Source organism: Labeo rohita, chromosome 9 (assembly GCF_022985175.1).
Source record: "Labeo rohita strain BAU-BD-2019 chromosome 9, IGBB_LRoh.1.0, whole genome shotgun sequence".
NCBI lineage: Eukaryota > Metazoa > Chordata > Actinopteri > Cypriniformes > Cyprinidae > Labeo > Labeo rohita.
In genome coordinates this window covers 27,509,697-27,528,757 of record NC_066877.1, presented here as the reverse complement: position 1 = coordinate 27,528,757, position 19,061 = coordinate 27,509,697, and the positions used below count along the sequence as shown (strand labels likewise).

The 19,061-nt window shown below is 34.1% G+C and overlaps 1 protein-coding gene across 3 annotated transcripts; it reads left to right on the top strand.

The window, feature by feature from the left end:
- The first annotated feature begins 1,170 nt into the window (after positions 1-1,170).
- Positions 1,171-19,046, top strand: ankar (ankyrin and armadillo repeat containing). 3 transcript variants are annotated; one of them, XM_051119933.1, is made up of 23 exons: positions 1,171-1,868; positions 3,897-4,334; positions 4,424-4,587; positions 6,088-6,203; positions 6,323-6,503; positions 6,585-6,807; positions 6,931-6,960; positions 7,770-7,971; positions 8,376-8,584; positions 8,870-8,974; positions 10,680-10,927; positions 11,024-11,192; positions 11,382-11,623; positions 13,288-13,441; positions 15,686-15,847; positions 15,933-16,039; positions 16,115-16,237; positions 16,327-16,485; positions 16,784-16,901; positions 18,220-18,329; positions 18,436-18,632; positions 18,724-18,770; positions 18,871-19,046. In XM_051119933.1, the coding sequence occupies exons 1-23, from the start codon at positions 1,304-1,306 to the stop codon at positions 19,044-19,046; spliced, it is 4,245 nt and encodes a 1,414-aa protein (XP_050975890.1). In that variant the 5' UTR covers positions 1,171-1,303. The 3 variants fall into 3 exon arrangements, with proteins under 3 accessions (XP_050975890.1, XP_050975889.1, XP_050975891.1); XM_051119932.1 differs by having other exon boundaries at positions 6,922-6,960; XM_051119934.1 differs by lacking the exon at positions 6,931-6,960.
- Positions 19,047-19,061: the final 15 nt, after the last annotated feature.

The following is a 19,061-nucleotide window of genomic DNA, read 5'->3' as shown; positions in this document are numbered from 1 at the left end:
CAAAGCACTCCACACATCCGCGAAACCTACTGAGCTCATGAATATTAATTACGTAGCGTGATGCTCACGGATATTAATTACGCAACGATACGTTACATGGATGGTACGGTAGGGGGCGTTTATTATGGAGCTCTCTAGTTCTGTCCGTGCTGTTTCTGTTCGTTAGTGGTAAGTGATAGGAAGTCTAAATTATTTACGCGAATGGGGTTTAATTAACCGGTTTAAAGGATACAAAATATTTTGTCGAGTTGTAATTTTTTTAAATTTTATCTTATTTATTTATTGGTGCTTTCCTTCCTAGTCATATGTAATATATAACGTATGTACATTTATTTTTGTTATTTTTTAATAATGTATATTTTTGTGATACTCTAATATTTAAAAAACGGGAATGGGATCTTTTGATCAGTTTAGCGATTGTTTTACGTCATGACGTATTTACGCAATAGACGTAAATATGTGCATAGACGTGAAAATTCTTATTATTTTTACTGAACATACATAAAGGTAAACACACATTTACAGCTCAGAATAGATGATCACAATAACAGATATATACACTATATACAAAGAACGTGAAAATTAAAGTATATATAATAAATCGAAATGTATGAAGTCAAATTTGTTTTTGTAAGATAGGGCCTACCACTGATACTAAAAGTACTTCTTTTCTTTCACAACTAATTATTTTATTTGAAATACATCATATTAATTTAAAGAAACGGGCTAACACTAAGCCAAATTGTGAACATTGGTACTACTTTGTACAATATTAGAAACAGAAAAGCTAAAAAGATTTAAGTAGCACTACGTCACTTTGGTTAAATAAATTTAACCAATGTTTTATTTAGTTTAACAGTTTTTTTTTACCCCCTGGCATATAGATTTTTTTTCTTATGTACATGCACGTATTTAGTTGTTTTACAATTTGTTTTTGTTTTAGGGTAATTTTATAATATTCAGTCCATGGATTACAGATGAAAAATAGCCTTTTAAATAAAACAATTATTTAAAAAAAAAAAACAAAAAAAAACAGCCAAACTCTGAGGTAATCCTGCATGTTGCATTGACCCGACCACGAAAGCGAGCAACAGCGTCATCTATCGGTTAATATGAAGAATTGCAGAACGTCACTGTGCGTCGCTGGTTGCTAAGAGCAACGTTCTTCAAACTCACAAATTGTATCGGACAGCTCAATCTTCTGAGGGGAACTTTAACGGTATTTTTTTGAAAGGAAATTAATTACCTTCATTTTACCACAGTCATATCGTCTATATCAGAAAAAAAAACAGATGAAGTTTTGATGGCGAACCCATCAGATCAGAGAAGCGAGAAGGCTGTTCGTGCTGCGTTGACCGCTCAGTCTTTACTTCAGAAATATGACCGCAAAGAATTGCAAGAACTGCTCAGCCTGACCTCCTGTAACTGGTTGCTCAGTGCTGAGGAACACAACCTACCTGTGGATGCACCACCTGGCATAATCAGACAAATGAGAAACATCTTAGCTCCCAACATAATCATTCTGGCTCCCTTTGACTCAAATTTGCCTTTGGATTACAGAATGGTCCACCAGATTGTGAGAGAGCTGACTGTGGGAATTTATGGTTTTAATCAAGTTCCCGCCATTAGTTTGGTACCCAACTATGACCAGAGCTCCACGTGTCAGTTACCACCGGCTTATCACGATACAAAAGTCGGTCAGATACTAATAAACGTAGATTATACCATGAAAACTCTCTGGCACGGAAGTTACATTCCTAGAGAAAAACGAATTCGCTTCTCTGAGTTATGGAGATCCATCATGGCCGTGGGGTCAGATGGAGTTCCTCAAACAAAGAAAGATGTGCTTACAGAGTTTCTCAATGCAGGTGAGATATAAAGTTTTTAAATCTATAACAGCCCAGGAAAGATGTGAAGTAGTATATAACTAGATGAGTAAAGTTTGAGAACAAACTTTAAGTTGGCTTGAGAAAGCCTAGCCTGAAAATTTGAAGCACTTGTAATAGTATGGAAGCAGCTAGCATGATTTAACACATTGCATACCTGATTTAACGTGTTGTTAACATGTTTTAGCATGATTAGCTTATTGCTTGTATTTTTATAGGGTGATTACAATGTTGTTAGCATGATTAGCATGTTGTTATCATAATTTGCAAGTTACTAGAATGTTGTTAGCATGATTAGCCTGATTAGCATGTTGATAGCATGTTTCGCACATGATTAGCATGTTACTAGCATGTTTTTAACATGGATAACATGTTACCAGCTTGTTGTTAACATGTTTCTAGCATGATTAGCAAAGTTGCTAGCATGTTTCTAGCATGATTAACAAGTTGCTAACATGTTTCTGGCATGATTAGCAAGTTATTAGCATGATGTTAACATGATTAGCATGTCACTAGTATGTTGCTAGCATGTTTCTAACATGATTAGCAATTTACTAACATGTTGTTAGCATGTTTCTAGTATGATTAGCATGTAACTAGCACGTTGCTAGCATGATTAGCACGTTACTAGCACGTTGTTAGCATTTTTCTATCATGAATAGCATATTACTAGCATGTTTCTAGCATGATTAGCAAGTTACTAGCATGCTGCAAGCTGATTAGCATGTTGATAGCATGTTTCGCACATGATTAGCATGTTACTAGCGTGTTTTTAACATGGCTAACATGTTACTAGCTTGTTGTTAACATGTCTCTAGCATTATTAGCAAAGTTGCTAGCATGTTTCTAGCATGATTAGCATGTCGCTAGCATGTTTCTGGCATGATTAACAGGTTGCTAACATGTTTCTGGCATGATTAGCAAGTTGTTAGCATGATTAACATGTTACTAGCATGTTGGTAGCATGTTTCTAACATGATTAGCTATTTACTAACATGTTGTTAGCATGTTTCTAGTATGATTAGCATGTAACTAGCACGTTGCTAGCATGATTAGCACGCTACTAGCATGTTTGCATGTTTCTAGTATGATTAGCATGTAACTAGCACGTTGCTAGCATGATTACCAAGTTACTAGCATGTTGTTAGCATGATTAGCATGTTACTAGCACGTTGTTAGCATTTTTCTATCATGATTAGCAAGTTACTAGCATGCTGCAAGCTGATTAGCATGTTGTTAGCATGTTTCTAACATGATTAGCATGTTACTAGCATGTTGCTAACATGATTAGCAAGTTACTAGCATGCTACAAGCTGATTAGCATGTTGTTTCATGTTTCTAACATGATTAGCATGTTACTAACATTTTGTTAGCATGTTTCTAACATAATTAACATGTTGTTGGCATGCTTAGCATGTTACTAGCACGTTGCTAGCATGTTTCTATCATGATTAGCAAGTTATTAGCATGTTGTTAGCATGATTAGCATGTTACTAGAATGTTGTTAGCATATTTCTAACATGATTAGCAATTTACTAGCATGTTGCTAGCATGATTAGCAAATTACTAGCATGTTGCTAGCATGATTTAGATAGCTAGATAGATTAGAAATATTAGAAATATTAGATTGGAAGCTTAAATGAGTCTAAATGGATTAGAAATAGTACATAGAAGGGAAGCTTGATTGAGCCTCAAGGGATTCTGGGAGTTTGAAGAGTGTTGGTTCATTTGAACACTCCGTCAATGTAAGTCTTTGGGATTTTTGGTGGTTTTGATAGTCTGGTTTACGAAAACCGTAAGCCAGATCAGTTAGAAAAGATAGAGCACACCGAGTCAGACCAGTCTGAAGGTCTGGGCCGAGTTTGGTGGTTCTAGCTTGAAAGCTCTAGGAGGAGGTAGATACCGAAATTAGGCTCAGAAGAAGAAGAAGAATCTTAAATAGTACATCAGTAAGTTGGCTTTCTCAAGCCAACTTAATGAAAGTAATGTACACTTTTTTTGTATCACCAGGTTTAACAGACATCTCAGATGATCCTTGTTATCAGGACATTTATAAGGAGAACATCGATGTAGACCCAACTTATGAACCCAACAGCGCAGAGGAGGAGAACCTCTTCTCACAATACTCAGAAAACATCCTGATGAAGCTGAGTGCCAACCTGACCTCTGTTCGACAGCACCAAAATCTATTTGTGTTTGAGGCATCCAGTAGCTTATCTAATGTGGTCCGGCTCATTGAGGACAACATTGATCTGGCCACCTACCAGAGGCTACAGAAAAGGCTGTCAGACCACGTTACTCTGGTGAGAAAGCACCTTGAGAGGAATGCAGAAGTCTCCAAGGACCTCGTCCACTTGAAACTCATCACGTTCCTGGTGCCTCTGCTGATATCTTTGAGGAAAAAGATGTTGGTTCCTAATTTGTCTCAAATGCTCCCACCTTTGTCAGGTTTGCATTGTCTTTTGATTGCTATCACTGCTGTGTCTGATTAATATGTGCATTGACAAATGAATTTTGCTTTGATATTTTGCTTATAGATGACAAGCTGAAAACAGAACGAGAGGTTCCTCCACATCTTCTCGGACCAGACTTTGCCTGCAAGCACTTTCCACAGAAGGGCAATCAGTATTTTCACCTTCATGGAGGGATTGAATTTGATGTGGGGACTCCTCCTCTTGATGACATCACTGAGGAAATGAAGGTGAGATATGAGTTTTTAAAATCGACTTAGAGTTTTAATTCTTCACTCAGAAAATGCAAAGTTTATTTCCTCCTTGAATTTACTTAATTATTTGTTTGTAACATATACAACCATAAAAGAAAAAGAAGAATAAGAACATAAATGATAATAAAATAATAAATAAATAAAATAAATATAATAAAAATTAAATAATAGCATATAATTAAAAATAAAAATGTAATAATAAAACATAATAATAGGATTATTATTATTATATTATTAACATTGCAGATGCGCAATTAAATACACTACCAGTCAAAAGTTTTTGAACAGTAAGATTTTTAATGTTTTTTTTTTCTATTTTGCTCACCAAGACTGCATTTGTTTTGAGCAAAAGCAGTAATATTGTGAATTATTTTTTACTATTTAAAATAACTGCTTTCTATTTGAATATATTTTAAAATGTAATTTATTCCTGTGATCAAAGCTACATTTTCAGCATCATTACTCCAGTCACATGATCCTTTAGAAATCATTCTAATATGCTGATTTGCTGCTCAAGAAACATTTATTATCATTGTTATTATCATTATCATCAATATTTAAAACAGTTGAGTATATTATTTTCAGAATTCTTTGATGAATAGAAAGATCCAAAGGTCAGAATTCATCTGAAATAAAAAGCTTTTGAAACATAATACACTATTCAAAAGCTAAATTAACACTTTTATTTAGCAAGGATGCTTTAAATTGATCAAAAGTGATGATTAAGATTTTTCTAATATTACAAAAGATTTCTGCTTCAGAGAAATGTGGTTCTTCTAAAGTTTCTATTCATCAAAGACAGCTAAAAAAAAGTCTACTTAGCTGTTTTCAACATAATCATAATAATACATGTTTTTTGAGCAACAAATCAGAATATTATAATGATTTCTGAAGGATCATGTGACTGGAGTAATGATGCTAAAAATTCAACTTTGAAATAACAGGAATAAATAAAATGTTAAAATATATTCAAATAGAAAACAGTTATTTTATATAGTAAAAATATTTCAAAATGATACTGTTTTTGCTGTACTCTGGATCAAATAAATGCAGGCTTAGTAAGCAGAAGAGTCTTCTTTAAAAAACATTAAAAATCTTACTGTTCAAAAACATTTGACTGGTAGTGTTTAAAAAAGGCAAAAGGCAAAACAAAACAAAAAATCTTTTGTTGAGTATTATATTTATTACCTCAAGCTTCAATGGCTCAGTAGTATGATATAGGAGAATATGGAGCTCATACTCAAGTAGGAAAAAACACCTCAATTTTATTCAGAGGCCCAAAGTGAGTAAAAATATGGTGCAGTTGCTTATATTTACATGAACAAAAATAAAAAGTTATAATGCAGATTGTGTACAATCAGTTTTTTCAGCACAGTTTTGATAATAATTTACAGGCCTTAGAAATGTGCATTAAAATATGATGCAGTATGCTTTATTGGGTTAAATAAATATTAAATTAGATTTTTGTTTGTGTAGGTGGCTTTCAGAACACTTCAGACTCAAGCAGCCAATTATCTTTCTGAGTTACTTCGTCAGGACTCCACTTATAAAACACATTTTCCAATACCACTCAGTGAGATTGACGGGAAAAGGTCAGCACTTTTGTTTATATTATATATTCATACAATTATATACAGTATTTAATTAAATAAATACTGCACACCTAAAATTTTGCATTTCGTGGCATCTAACATACACTTGTGTGTTGCAGCTATAATGTCATCTGCATTGAGCTTGAGTCGCTTTATCCTCAGCATAACCTGATTCAGTGGTGGGGGGCTTTAAACTCTTCCATCAAAATTCTCAAAGGAAAGAGACTGCCACTGACGGACATTGAGCTACATGAGCAGTTCAAGAAGACATTTGGTTGCACAAAAGCTATAAAGTGCAAGGTGATAAATGATAATCAATTCATACTTTGGTTCCCAAGTACACACTCTATATGTAAACTTCAAAATGTGTTTCTAACTCAGACTGTGGCATTTGGGCTGAAGGCAGCAGCAGAAAGAGGAATGTGTGCAGCGTTTCAGTCACTGAGTCGCAGGAACCCGGCTTCCCACCTGCATGTTCTTGATGAGCAGGGTCTCTCTCTGCTTCACCACGCCGCAGCCAACAACCAACCACACATCATTCTCCAGCTCGCTGCAGCAGGAGTCAACATCAACCAGATACGCAGCGAGAGATTCACTAACTCAGGTCAACACTTTAACAGTCTCTACTAATGTCTAGCTGCGTTTAAATGCATTAAAAGCTTATAGACATTTATACATTTATACTTTTTTTATTATGTTACATTATCTTTATTGTCAGGAAAATCAGGTGTTGGAGGTCCATTCATAGAAGGAGCAGGTAGGGGTAATTAAAGCTGTTATTTGCTGAAAGAAAAAGAAAAAAAAGACAACCAATAATAATATTTTTCATATAATATCTAAACATATACACTGCTGTTAAAAAATTTGGGATCAGTAACAATATACACAATATACATCATTTTACCATTTGTGGTCAGTACAGGTTCAAAGAATCACAGGTTCAATCACAGGTTAAAAAAAAAAATAACCAGAATCACAGGTTCAAAAAAAAATATTAAGCCCTGTATTAAACTGTTTCCAACATTTATAATAAAAGTAATAAATCAGGATATTAGAATGATTTCTAAAGGACCATGTGACACTGAAGACTGGAGTAAAGGCTGATAAAAATTCAGCTTTGCATCACAGGAATAAATTATAATTTAAAATATATTTAAATAGAAAACCATTATTTTAAACTGTAATAATATTTCACAATGTTACTTTTTTGTATTTTTGATCAAGTAAATACAACCTTAATGAGGATAAGAGAATTCTTTCAAAAACATTAAAAAATCTTACTGATGCCAAACTTTTGAATGGCAGTGTATAATATGTATTTTACATACTAATATTTTTAATTTATTAAGGGGCATTTATAAAGGTCACTTGACCTTGGTAACCAAGGTCACTTGTATAACACGTCTAACTGTATCGTTATTATTATTATTATTTAATAAGTGAAACCTCCAGATCACTTCAAAAAGCAAAAAGGATGCAGCCAGTGGAGTTTGCCATCAGTGATGTAAAACCTGGCATGATGTGTGAACCTGGCATCATTTGTTTTTACATGTATTCACCTTTTAGGGCTCACTCCAATGCACCTCGCTGCACAGTGTGGCTCTCTTGAATCCCTAAACTGTCTTCTGGCACTGCGAGCGGACTACAAACTTGTGGACAAGAGGGGTTGGATGGCTATCCATTTTGCTGCCTTTTACAGCCAAGTGGCATGTATTCAAGCACTATGTAGGAAAGACCCTGCGTTATTGGAGATGAAGACCCCTGCTGGGTATGTGATATATTTTAGCAATAAATGTATACTAAGGATGTATACGCTTATGTATGTATTTTAATGTATATACATTAAACAAAGAAAAACATTTCTTATTTTTATTAATGTTGTAAACAGTTGTGGTGCTTGATATGTATTGTGGAAAACATGATTAATTTCCTTTTTGGATTCTCTGATGAATATAAAGTTTAAAAGAACAGCATTTATTTTAAACAGAAATCTTTTGAAACATTATTAAAGTCTTTAAGGCCACTTATGATCAATTTAATGCAAAGTAAATTGTTGTCAATTTAATGCTAAGTTAATCTGGTGTATGCATATATTTAATAGTTTTTCATCATTATAATCAGAAACACATGTGTTTTAGAGATGCAAGATGATGTGTATTGTTTTTTTTTCAGGTATGGCAGTTCTCCGCTGTTATTGTCAGCGACCTCGGGTTCAGTGGAAGCTCTGGACGTCCTGTTGTCCACTGGGGCAAACTGGAGAAAGGAAGACAGCAAGGGCAATAACACTGTACACTTGGCAGCACTTTACTTTCACACAGATGTCCTTAGACACCTCATTCAGCTGAACTTGGATGGGCTTTCCGTGTGGAAGATTCTTGTTGGTATGATTTTGCAGATTTATAATGTGTATTCCACATTTTCACTAGTCACAGCTATTTTACTTTTACTAAATGTAAAAATATTTGTAAAATCAAATAGAAAGCTTTAGCCTTCTCTTTACAATTTTACACTTTTTAAAATATGACCTTCAGAAACATTTAAACAACCCATTCTTTATTATTACAATATTCCATATTTTAGATGAGTAGCAAATTATTAATTTAAATTATTAATTAGTTAAATGTATGTTTTAAATTTGTGATTTATCTCCATCTTTATTTATACAGAAATGATCCAGAGTGAGGACCCCAGGCGGCTGGAGATGGCCCTAAGGTGCCTTGAGGCTCTTTGTGTAAACAATGAGTCCTCCTGTGAGGATATAATGGAAGCAGGTCATGGATATATGAATCTTTAAAAGTCTTAAATAGTATCAAAAAGCTAAATGCTGCAACACTGGTTCTCAACTGGTAGGTTATGGCCCAAAAATGTCATATGACTGTTCTGACAGTAGGAAAAATTTCAATGTAAAAAAATTAAATAATATTTAACAGAATATTTATCATTTTTACCAACCAATTACCATATTTGAAGAACTTTTGCACAGTAAACAGTATTGGTACTGTCAATGCTTCTGCAGGTCTTAAAATTTTTTTTTTTTAAAAAGTCTTAATTCACCCTTAAAAGAGAACTACACTTCCAGACCTTGTCATCCAAGATGTTCATGTCTTTCTTTCTTTAGTTATAAAAAAATTATGTTTTTTGAGAAAAACATTTCAGGATTTTTCTCCATATAATGGACTGATATGGTGCCCTGAGTTTGAACTTCCAAAATGCAGTTTGTATGCGACTTCAAACGATCCCAAATGCGGTTGTAAATGATCCCAGCTGAGGACGAAGGGTCTTATCTAGCAAAACGGTTGGTTATTTTCATAAAAATAATAGAATTGATATACTTTTTAATCTCAAACGCTCGTCTTGCTTTAGTCTCCCTGAACTCTGTTGTTTTTCTGGTTCATGACAGGCGATGTAGGATGATTTGAGTTCAGGCAGAGCGAGACAAGACAAGCGTTTAAGATTAAAAAGTATTTAAATTGTATTATTTTTATGAAAATAACCGATCATTATGCTAAATAAGACCCTTCTTCCTCGGCTGGGATTGTTTACAACCACATTTTGTATCGTTTGAAGCCACATTTAAACTGCATTTTGGAAGTTAAAACTCGGGGCACCATAGCAGTCCATTATATGGAGAAAAATGCTGAAATATTTTCCTCAAAAAACATAATTTCTTTACGACTGAAGAAAGAAAGACATGAACATCTTGGATGACAAGGGGGTGAGTACATTGTCTCTAAATCTCTGTTCTGGAAGTGGACTTCTCCTTTAAGGCCCTAAGGTCTTAAAAAGCTCAGAGCAGGAAGTTTTAAAACAAGAACAAGTATCTGCCAGTGGAGTAAAACTTGTTTCCCTTTAAATTAGGTTGATTTGTCTAGGCATATTGGGAAATATTTCTTCTTGTTTCAATAATAAACTCAATTCATTTTGATCACTTTATTGGAAAGATTATTATAGATAAGACTTCTTATTGTATGCCATTGTGCTTCTCAAGTAAATGTTTCATTTGTCGATTTAAGTCTAGATTTATGAATCTTGCCCTAGAAAACAATAAAAATACTGAGGAAGGACATCACATTTTTGCTGTGATCGGAACGTACAATAAAAGTTATTACCATATTCTAGTGGTTAGGAACAAAGATATTTCAGCTATTTTTGTTTTCTAAAAAAAAATTCTGAAAAAATAATGGAGATTGTTTGGACGTTGTATAAATTTAAAGTATTGCTAATACAATTTATTGTGTGCTCCCTTAACATTTACATTTTTAGAACATACTGACAGTTTGTTCCCTTTAAATTATTCCTTCATTTTTCTTTACCTGGTCTTAAAAACGTTATAAATGTACTGTGTACTGTGTTAAATCGTCACTTGAAAAATGTGGGATCTGAAGCAAAACCAGTTGAAAGCCATTGGACTATTAGATTGAATAATGTTAAGAGACTGCATTTTGTTTCTGCCTAATAATATTAACTGCACTGCAGGAGGTATTCCAGTGCTGGTGGGCCTTCTTTGTTCAGACAGACTTGTGGTGCAGTGCATGGCCACAGCTGTGCTGTGTCAAATGTCAGAGAATAGGAAAGTCTGTGAAGATCTGGTGATTCATGGTGCTGTACCGGTGGTGATCAAGCTCCTTAGTGGCCACCAGCCAGAGCTGCACTCTCGCTGTGCTGTGATACTAGCCGATCTGGCGGGACACAGCGAGCATCACCAAAACCTTATTGCTCAGTTGGTGAGTTTAGCAACCTTTAAAGTTTAGCTACATTTAAAAATCTTAAAACATCTGCTCTTTTTTTAAACATAAAAAGCCCAAAAATGTTTTGTTTAGGGTGGGGTGGCCCTGGTAGTCAAGCTCCTGACCTCTGACCTCCAAGATGTGCTAGTAAATGCTGTCAGATGCATCCGTAAACTGTGCGTCAAAAGCCAATGCAACCAAACTGCTGTTGCACACGCTGGAGGAGTTCCACATCTCGTCGAATTCCTATCTGTGAACTCTGGTAATGTTTACTTTCTTGAAAATATACAGTGGTGAAAAACAACAAATGTCACTTGTGTGAAATGTCTGTCATTTACATTCATCCTAATGTCATTCCAAAACTTTGTCCTGTTTTTGTTTTTTTCTCTGTGATACACAAAAGTCTTACTCATTTGCATTTACATTAAATGGATGTGTTTTTGTTTGACAGAAGTACTGCAGGAAGAGGCCTGCTTGGCTCTTGCAGAGATGGCTCGGGGTCATCAGGAGAACCAGAGGCTCATATGTGAGGCAGGAGCGGTCAGTGCCCTGGTGCAAGCCTTGCGAGAGAGGAAGATTCCTGTTAAGGTCAAGGCAGCCACAGCGCTTGAATCTATAGCCAGTCACAATCCTGCCATCCAGCAGTGCTTCCTCAGGCAGTCGGCTGCCAAGTATCTGTTACAACTTTTAAAGGTAATGCAACGACTGCTTTAACACAGTATGTTGCTTCTGGGTAACTACGCCATTTTTCTTCACTTTCCAAAAACATACAGGCCTGGTTTCACAGACAGGGCTTACACTAAGCCAGGATTAGGCCATAGTTCAATTAGGACATTTAAGTCATTTTTATAAACAATATATTTTAAGACCAGTCAGTGCAAGTTTCTTACAGATGAAAACGCTCAGACTTACATTTTTGTCTAGGACTAGGCTTAAGCCTTGTCTGTGAAACCGCGGGACAATGTTAATAATGCAGGGATGATTTAGAATAAATCAATATAAAGTAGTTTTTTGGTCAAATTATGTAATGTTGTTGTTGTTGTTGTTTTTAATGGTCTTCTGGAGAACTTTTTACCCATCAAAAATATGTTTTACATCCATTAGTGCATAAACTATTTAGAGTCACATAAATTATTCTGTGTATGAAATTATCAGGAATTCCTTTAATGGTTACATTAGAGGAACGTTAATTGGGTTTTGAGTTAATGTTTTGCTTTTTATTGTTTTACTGTTTTACTGTAATGTGTTGCTGCACTTTGGGTATAAGAAGAGCACATTATAAATAAATATGGACATTGATGCAGCTACTACACACCATAAGTACTTTTTAAAACACATTTTACTAAATTATGTTATTTTAGTAGCGTTAACTCAATATTTAAGTAAAATTAAAATAAAAATATAAAAAAGTTAACAATGTAGTATTGATTTCTTTAAAAAACAACAAGAAAAACATTTACTGACCCCAAACTGTTGAACTGTAAAGTGTATAGTAACACAACAATTCTATTTTGAATAAACACTGTTCTTTTTAACTTTTTATTTATTAAAGAAGCCCGAAAAAGGTATCACAGGTCGCAAAAAATATTAAGGAGCACAGATCAGCATATTAGAATGATTTCTGAAGAACCATGTGACACTGAAGACTGGAGTAATGATGCTAAAAATTCAGCATTCCTTCACAGGAATAAATTATATTTTGAAGTATATTAAAATAGAAAACTAATATTTTAAATTGCGATAATATTCCACAAAATTACAGTCGTTTTTATGTATTTTTGATCTAATTAATGCAGCTTGATGAGCATATGTATTTAAATGGCAGTGTAGATATTATACTAATGTTTAATTGAATTAAAATATTTCATAGGATTGTTCTTATTAGTATGCATCATAATTATATTGTAATATATTTTTAATAATAATATTAATTATTTAGTCATTTAGTTTATTAATATGCTTATAATTGACATTTTTTTTAGGAATTTATTTAGCATAATATTATGAATAAATAAAAACCTTTGATCCATTTTCAAAAAAGACACTTTCATCCTAATTTTATTTTTATAAATATTGTTTTTGATTTAGTAATTTAGTAAACTTTAATAATTCTTTAGAAATGTGGAATTTTTTTAGTCTTGCTTTTATATCGGCGAGTGTTGATTGGATAAAAAAATAAACAGATGATAGATAGATAGATAGATAGATAGATCGATAGATTGATAGAAAGATAGATAGATAGAATTACCTTTACTGTTCCTGAAAATTCAATTTCAGAGATTGGTTCTTGTATTACATAAAGCTGCAAATTAACCCTTGGCACAGTAAACTCTCTCTGAACTTCACCCTGTGTTCAGGTGTTCCAGCTGGATGTGCGAGAACAGGGTGCAACGTCCCTGTGGACCCTGGCAGGACAAACTGTGAAGCAACAGAAACTCATGGCAGAGCAGATGGGCTACCCAGTCATCCTTGACCTTCTTCTGTCTTCTTCAGACAAAATGCAATACGTGGGTAAGGCCAGATACAAATTGGTCTCATTATACACCGTCCCAAAAGAGATCACCCAGTTCCATCCAACCAATCAGTCACCCATGAATGTAAGTAACACTCTCGCTGCAAAGCTGTCGTCCAGACAGACGAAGCACCAAATGCAATAAAAACAGCTTCCCATTGACTACGTGTTGACAGGCACTGGATAAACTGAGGAGATTGACTACCTGAGCTTCTCCCTGTCACTGACAGAACAGGTCCGGTCCAGCGGGTAAGCGGCCAGCACTTCCTGTCTTGAGACAGCACTGATCTGTTAAACTCATAAGACAGGAAGGCATGCACAGTGGAATGTCATTCCCCCTGTGGGTTTCTTCGTAAACATTGCTTACAAGAGTGGCTGTGTCTCTTGTATTGCTATTAGTGTTAAACTATGACCTGATTACAGGCTGTGATTCCAAAACGATGCTATAGTCCAAGAGTGCTTCCTCTTCAGGCAGGTGTCTGGATCGTGTCTCCCCTGGATCGTCTGTTAAAACATTCTGTCAGACAGATGTTCCCTAAAAGTCTTTTTCAGACAGAACTGTCTGCACCTTCATAATTATGAAAGCTTGTTTCTGCCACGAAATAAAAAAAGTTAATTGTGAGCTTCGATTCGAGTTTGACTTTTTTCCTCAGAACTGCACGTTTAATTTACATCACAGAATTTAACATTTAAATTTTACATCTCATAATAAACAATAAAACAGACCCATGGATATATTTTTTGTCTCACAGTTCAATTCAACTCACAGAAATTGTGAGTTAACATCTCTTTTTTTTAAGCCACAGAATAAAAAATAAATAAGGCAATTTTTTTCTTGCCATTGTGCGTTTGTGTCTCACAATTCAGACTTTTTTTCCCCTTCTGAATTGTGAGTTAATATTTCGATACAAGCTATAAAATTCTAATTGTGAGGTTACTTTCGAGATTAAATCTCACAATTCTGACTTTTTTTGTCTGAGTTTACATCTCAGAATTCAGTTTTTTTTTAGCCACAGAATAAAAAATAAAAAAGGCTACTGATTTTTTTCCTCATAATTTGCGAGTTCATGTCTCACAGTTAAGACTTTTCTTTAACATCTCTAAATTCTGATTTTTTTTGCCTCAAAATTCCTCTTAATTCTGTTTTTTTTTTTTTTTTTTTTTTTTTTACACCTTTTTTTTCCGCTATGGATTGAAAAATAAAGGTAATTGTGACTTTTTATCTCACAATTCATGTTATAAACTCTCAATTGCAAGTTAACATATCGCAATTTTTTTTTCTCATACTGGGTTCATATCTCACAATTCTGAAGTCTATTTTTCTTTGAAATGTAAGGAAAAAAGTCAGAATTGTGATAGAAACTCAGAATTATGAGGGAAATAAGTCAGAATTGAGATAGAAACTCAGAATTATGAAGGAATTAAATCAGATTTGTGAGATAGAAATTTAGAATTATGCAGGAAAAAATTTAATTGTGAGATAGAAACTCAGAATTACAAGGGAAATATTTCAGAATTGTGAGAGAGAAATTCAGAATTATATGGGAATTAAGCCAGAATTGTGAGACAAAAACTCAGATTTATGAAGGAAATAAGTCAGAACTGAGATAAAAACTCAAAATTATGAGGGAAATAAGTCAGAATTATTGAGATAGAAACTCAGAATTATGAGGGAAATAGGTCATAACTGAGATAAAAACTCAGAATTATGAAGGAAATAAGTCAGAATTGTGAGATAGAAACTCAGAATTATGAAATGATGAGATAGAAATTTAGGGATAAAATCAGAATTGTGAGATAGAAATTTAGAATTAGCAGGAAATAAATCAGATTTGTGAGATAGAAACTCAGATTTATGAAGGAAATAAATCAAAATTGTGAGATAGAAAATCAGAATTATGAGGGAAAAAATCTGATTTGTGAGATAGAAACTCAGAATTATGAGGAAATAAGTCAGAATTGTGAAGGAAAAGAAAGTCACAATTGTGAGATAAAAAGTCGCAATTACAATTTTATGTCCCGTTGCACAAACAAGATTCCATACACTCAGAAAAAAGGTACAAAAGCTGTCCATGGGGCACTATATTTTAGGTGCTATTTACTGTATAATTCAGGAAAGGTGTACTTTTTGAAACCACCCTAGTGACAGCGTTTGTACCTTGTTTTGAGAGTGTACTTATCGTTTGAAACAAATGATTGACACACCAGAGAATGTTATCTGCACCCATCTCGTTGTTTTACAGGGTGCCGAGCAGCGATAGCTCTTAGCCAAGATAGTCGTACCCATCAGGATGGCTTTTGCAGGGAGAACGGGGTGCCGCCTTTGGTGCGTTTGCTTCGAGCGCCTCGAACAGCACTGAAGACCCTTCTCAGCATCATCAAAACCCTGGGTTGTTTGTGCATTGGTAGTATCTCACACTTTATCTTCCATTTCTTTGGTATAAATGCCCTTGTGTTACACAAATGATAAAACTTGTTTTGTGGTTGCAGGAGTGGCACTCACTACTAATAAAAAGAGTCAAAAGACTATTTACAGAGAAAAGGCCATTCCTACATTATTAGAGCTTTTAAAATCCCACGAATCTCTGGAGGTCAAAGTAAGTATTTGTTTTCAAAAAGTAAATGAGATTAAAACAGGAAGTAACACCATAGTGTTTATTAAATCTCATTAGGTGCAAGTGGCTCAGACTCTCGCCTGTGTGCTGCTGGGGAACCAAAAACTACAGAGACAATTTTGGGAACAAGAGGACTTCTCTTATAATATCATTCTGGAGCTCCTAGAGGCTGAAAACAAAGTAATTTAAATTTTATACCACTTTAATCTTGGTTTGAAATATTTTACAGTGCTCATTTTGATACCACTGATATTCTGTATATGTTTCAGAGCATTTGTCTGGATGCTGGACGTGCATTGTCCCTGTTTGCTTACAACAACAAAGCACAACAGAAGGCAATTCGACAAACAGGAAGAATTCTAATGAACACATATGAGACATTTTTGAGCTCTGACAGTGAGACAGAAAGGGCAAAAGCTGCATTTCAGGTACTCAGAAGATGCAGAGTATATACATTGGTGTCTAAAAGTCTGAGACCACAATAAAATGCATTTATTTTACATTCTTTTCTAAATTAATACAGTTTTACTGAATAAATAATGAAAATAGTGTCCAAAATATAAATTAAAATAATTAAAAAACACAGATTTTCAATGTGATCTCAGACATTGTATGCTATCAAGAAACCATTTACCATAGTAGAAAATAAACAGACTTTATGCTTTTAATGAACACTTGTAAAAACCCAGAAAAGCAGCTAATTTAATTTCCTAATTTGTTTGACAGATAGTTGTGTTAGCCAGAGTAATTAGTGGATCAGATGAAGTGACTTTGACTGCAAGGGGAGTCACTCTTCTTGTTGAATTATTGCAGTCTGACCAATACACCACTGTGGTCGTTACAGGTGAGTTTAAATTGTAATAATATTTCTGTTTATAATATTACTGTTTATAATGTATGTATCAAATTAATGCAGCCTTTTTGTGACTTATTTCAAAACCATTAATAAATCTGACTGACCTTTAATGTCTGAATGGTATATAGGCCATTCTACAGAATTGGTCCAAACTGTCCCGCAACCAAAAATACATTTAAAAAGCATTTAAGTATTCAAATCTTAGACGTTTACTAAGATCCTTTTATTATCTATTAAAACCCACAATAATGTTTAAAATATAAGTAATATATATATATATATATATATATATATATATAAATCATCATTTAGTGGGTACTTTCAAAACCCTGACCTCTAAATTTCCACTTATGAAAACATTAAAATATATTTTTTTTTCATTTTATTTCATTTTTAAAAATATCAGATTTTTCAAGTTCCAAAAAAAAAAAATTTTAATTTTCTTTTTAAATTATGAAACTTTATGTAAAAAAATATGACTCGCATTTTCATGTCACTACCAAAACAGTGTATGTTTTAGTCCATTGGCTGAGACTGATTTTAAACTGCATTTATGATCAGGAAATATTCATGTGTCCCTCTCTCTCATACCTACGTGGTGAGTAAATAGGCCCCATCATTTTGAGTTAAATGTGTTCAAAAGTATACATTTTTTAAAAAAAATTGTCACCATCGAACATCATTTTTCTAAAATTAACCACTTTTTTTGGGAGTTATGCCATAATTAGCATCTTCGAAAGGTTTAAAAGTATCTAAAATTGTCACTACCGAAACAGTCATGACAAGATGTTATGATGGTGTTTGGTTTAATGTATATTCAGACTAATGAATTCTTAAGTTTGAAAGCAGTATGATAAACTTTTTGCCTTTGACAAGGAATGATTGGATTCAAAATACAACAAATCTCATAAATTAAATTTTGTTAAAATTGTAATTGTTATTGATTTACCTCTGAGAACTTTTTAATAAAATAGAAAAACATATATTTACTAGTAAGATGCAGGCAAAATCTTAACAGATCAATATAACTTTTCTTATTAAGTTATATATTACTGTGTTTCAGTAGTGACAAATTTGGGGAGAGGACAAATATTACAAACCTTTCTGAAAATACAATATGAGAATTAACTGCACAATTACTAGAAATGTGTACCTTGGATATTATAATTTACATACAAAATTTGTGGAAAAAGACATTTTTTTAAAGACGTTTCCAACTCAGACTTTTAACCAATTCTATAGCATGGCCCACATCTGTCAAAAAATGAGAAAATAATGTATAACATTCCATCTTGTCTTATTCCAGCTGAACTACTTGCTAGCCTAGTTCACACGAGAGCAGGTATTATGAATGCGATTGTTACTATGGGTGCTGTTGAGCATCTTTCTTCGCATCTGGACTCAGAGGATGAAGAGGTAGATTGTGTTTAATAAGCTTATGTGAATTCAGTTTCTCATTCAACAAAAAAAGTGTTTAAAATAGTATTTAAAGTAACACACTTTATTATTTCCTACATTTTAGGTTCGAACTGCTTGTGCAAGTGCTCTGGGTTACCTGACCTCCAATCGATATGCTCATCGACAGCTTCTGGCAAAATGTAGAAAATCTCCTCACATATATGACCTCCTAATGAAGAATTTAGCTAAAGACGCCAGAATATCGCAATTCTTTAGAGATGAGTTTGAAAGACAGAGAAGAATAGGGTTTCCATCCCTCAGGTGCTTTAAATTTCGACAGGAAGTAGCTGAATATGAGGCCTTTAATAATTCACAAGCATAATTTGTTTTCTTTCTGTTTTCTCCATTGCAGTTTGGAGATAAATGGCGGGCCTCCTGTGCCTCATCGTGATAATAAAGGTATTTCAATTGACTTGTTTATGACAGAGTGCTATTGTGGCTAAAGCAATGAGGAATATATCTCGCATACAGCTGTTTGCACTATATCATTTCTCACCAGGACTGGCAAAGAGAGTGAACGCTAGGTGTAGTCAGTCAACAAGCAGTGATAGAGAAACACCAGCTCCTTTTCCGCACCATGTAAGACAGAGGGCCAGAACCGCCAACCCCAGAGTCAGAACGGGACAGACGTCCTGCCACAGTGCCCCAAAACAGAGGTTAAATGAAAATACCTGAAAGGTCATGGACCGC

Coding starts and splice junctions, on each gene's coding strand:
- ankar (XM_051119932.1), top strand. CDS start 1,304: ATGGCGAACCCATCAGATCAGAGAAGCGAGAAGGCTGTTCGTGCTGCG. Junction 6,504..6,584: donor CAAAAGCTATAAAGTGCAAG/GTGATAAATGAT, acceptor TTTCTAACTCAG/ACTGTGGCATTTGGGCTGAA. Junction 11,193..11,381: donor ATTCCTATCTGTGAACTCTG/GTAATGTTTACT, acceptor TTTGTTTGACAG/AAGTACTGCAGGAAGAGGCC.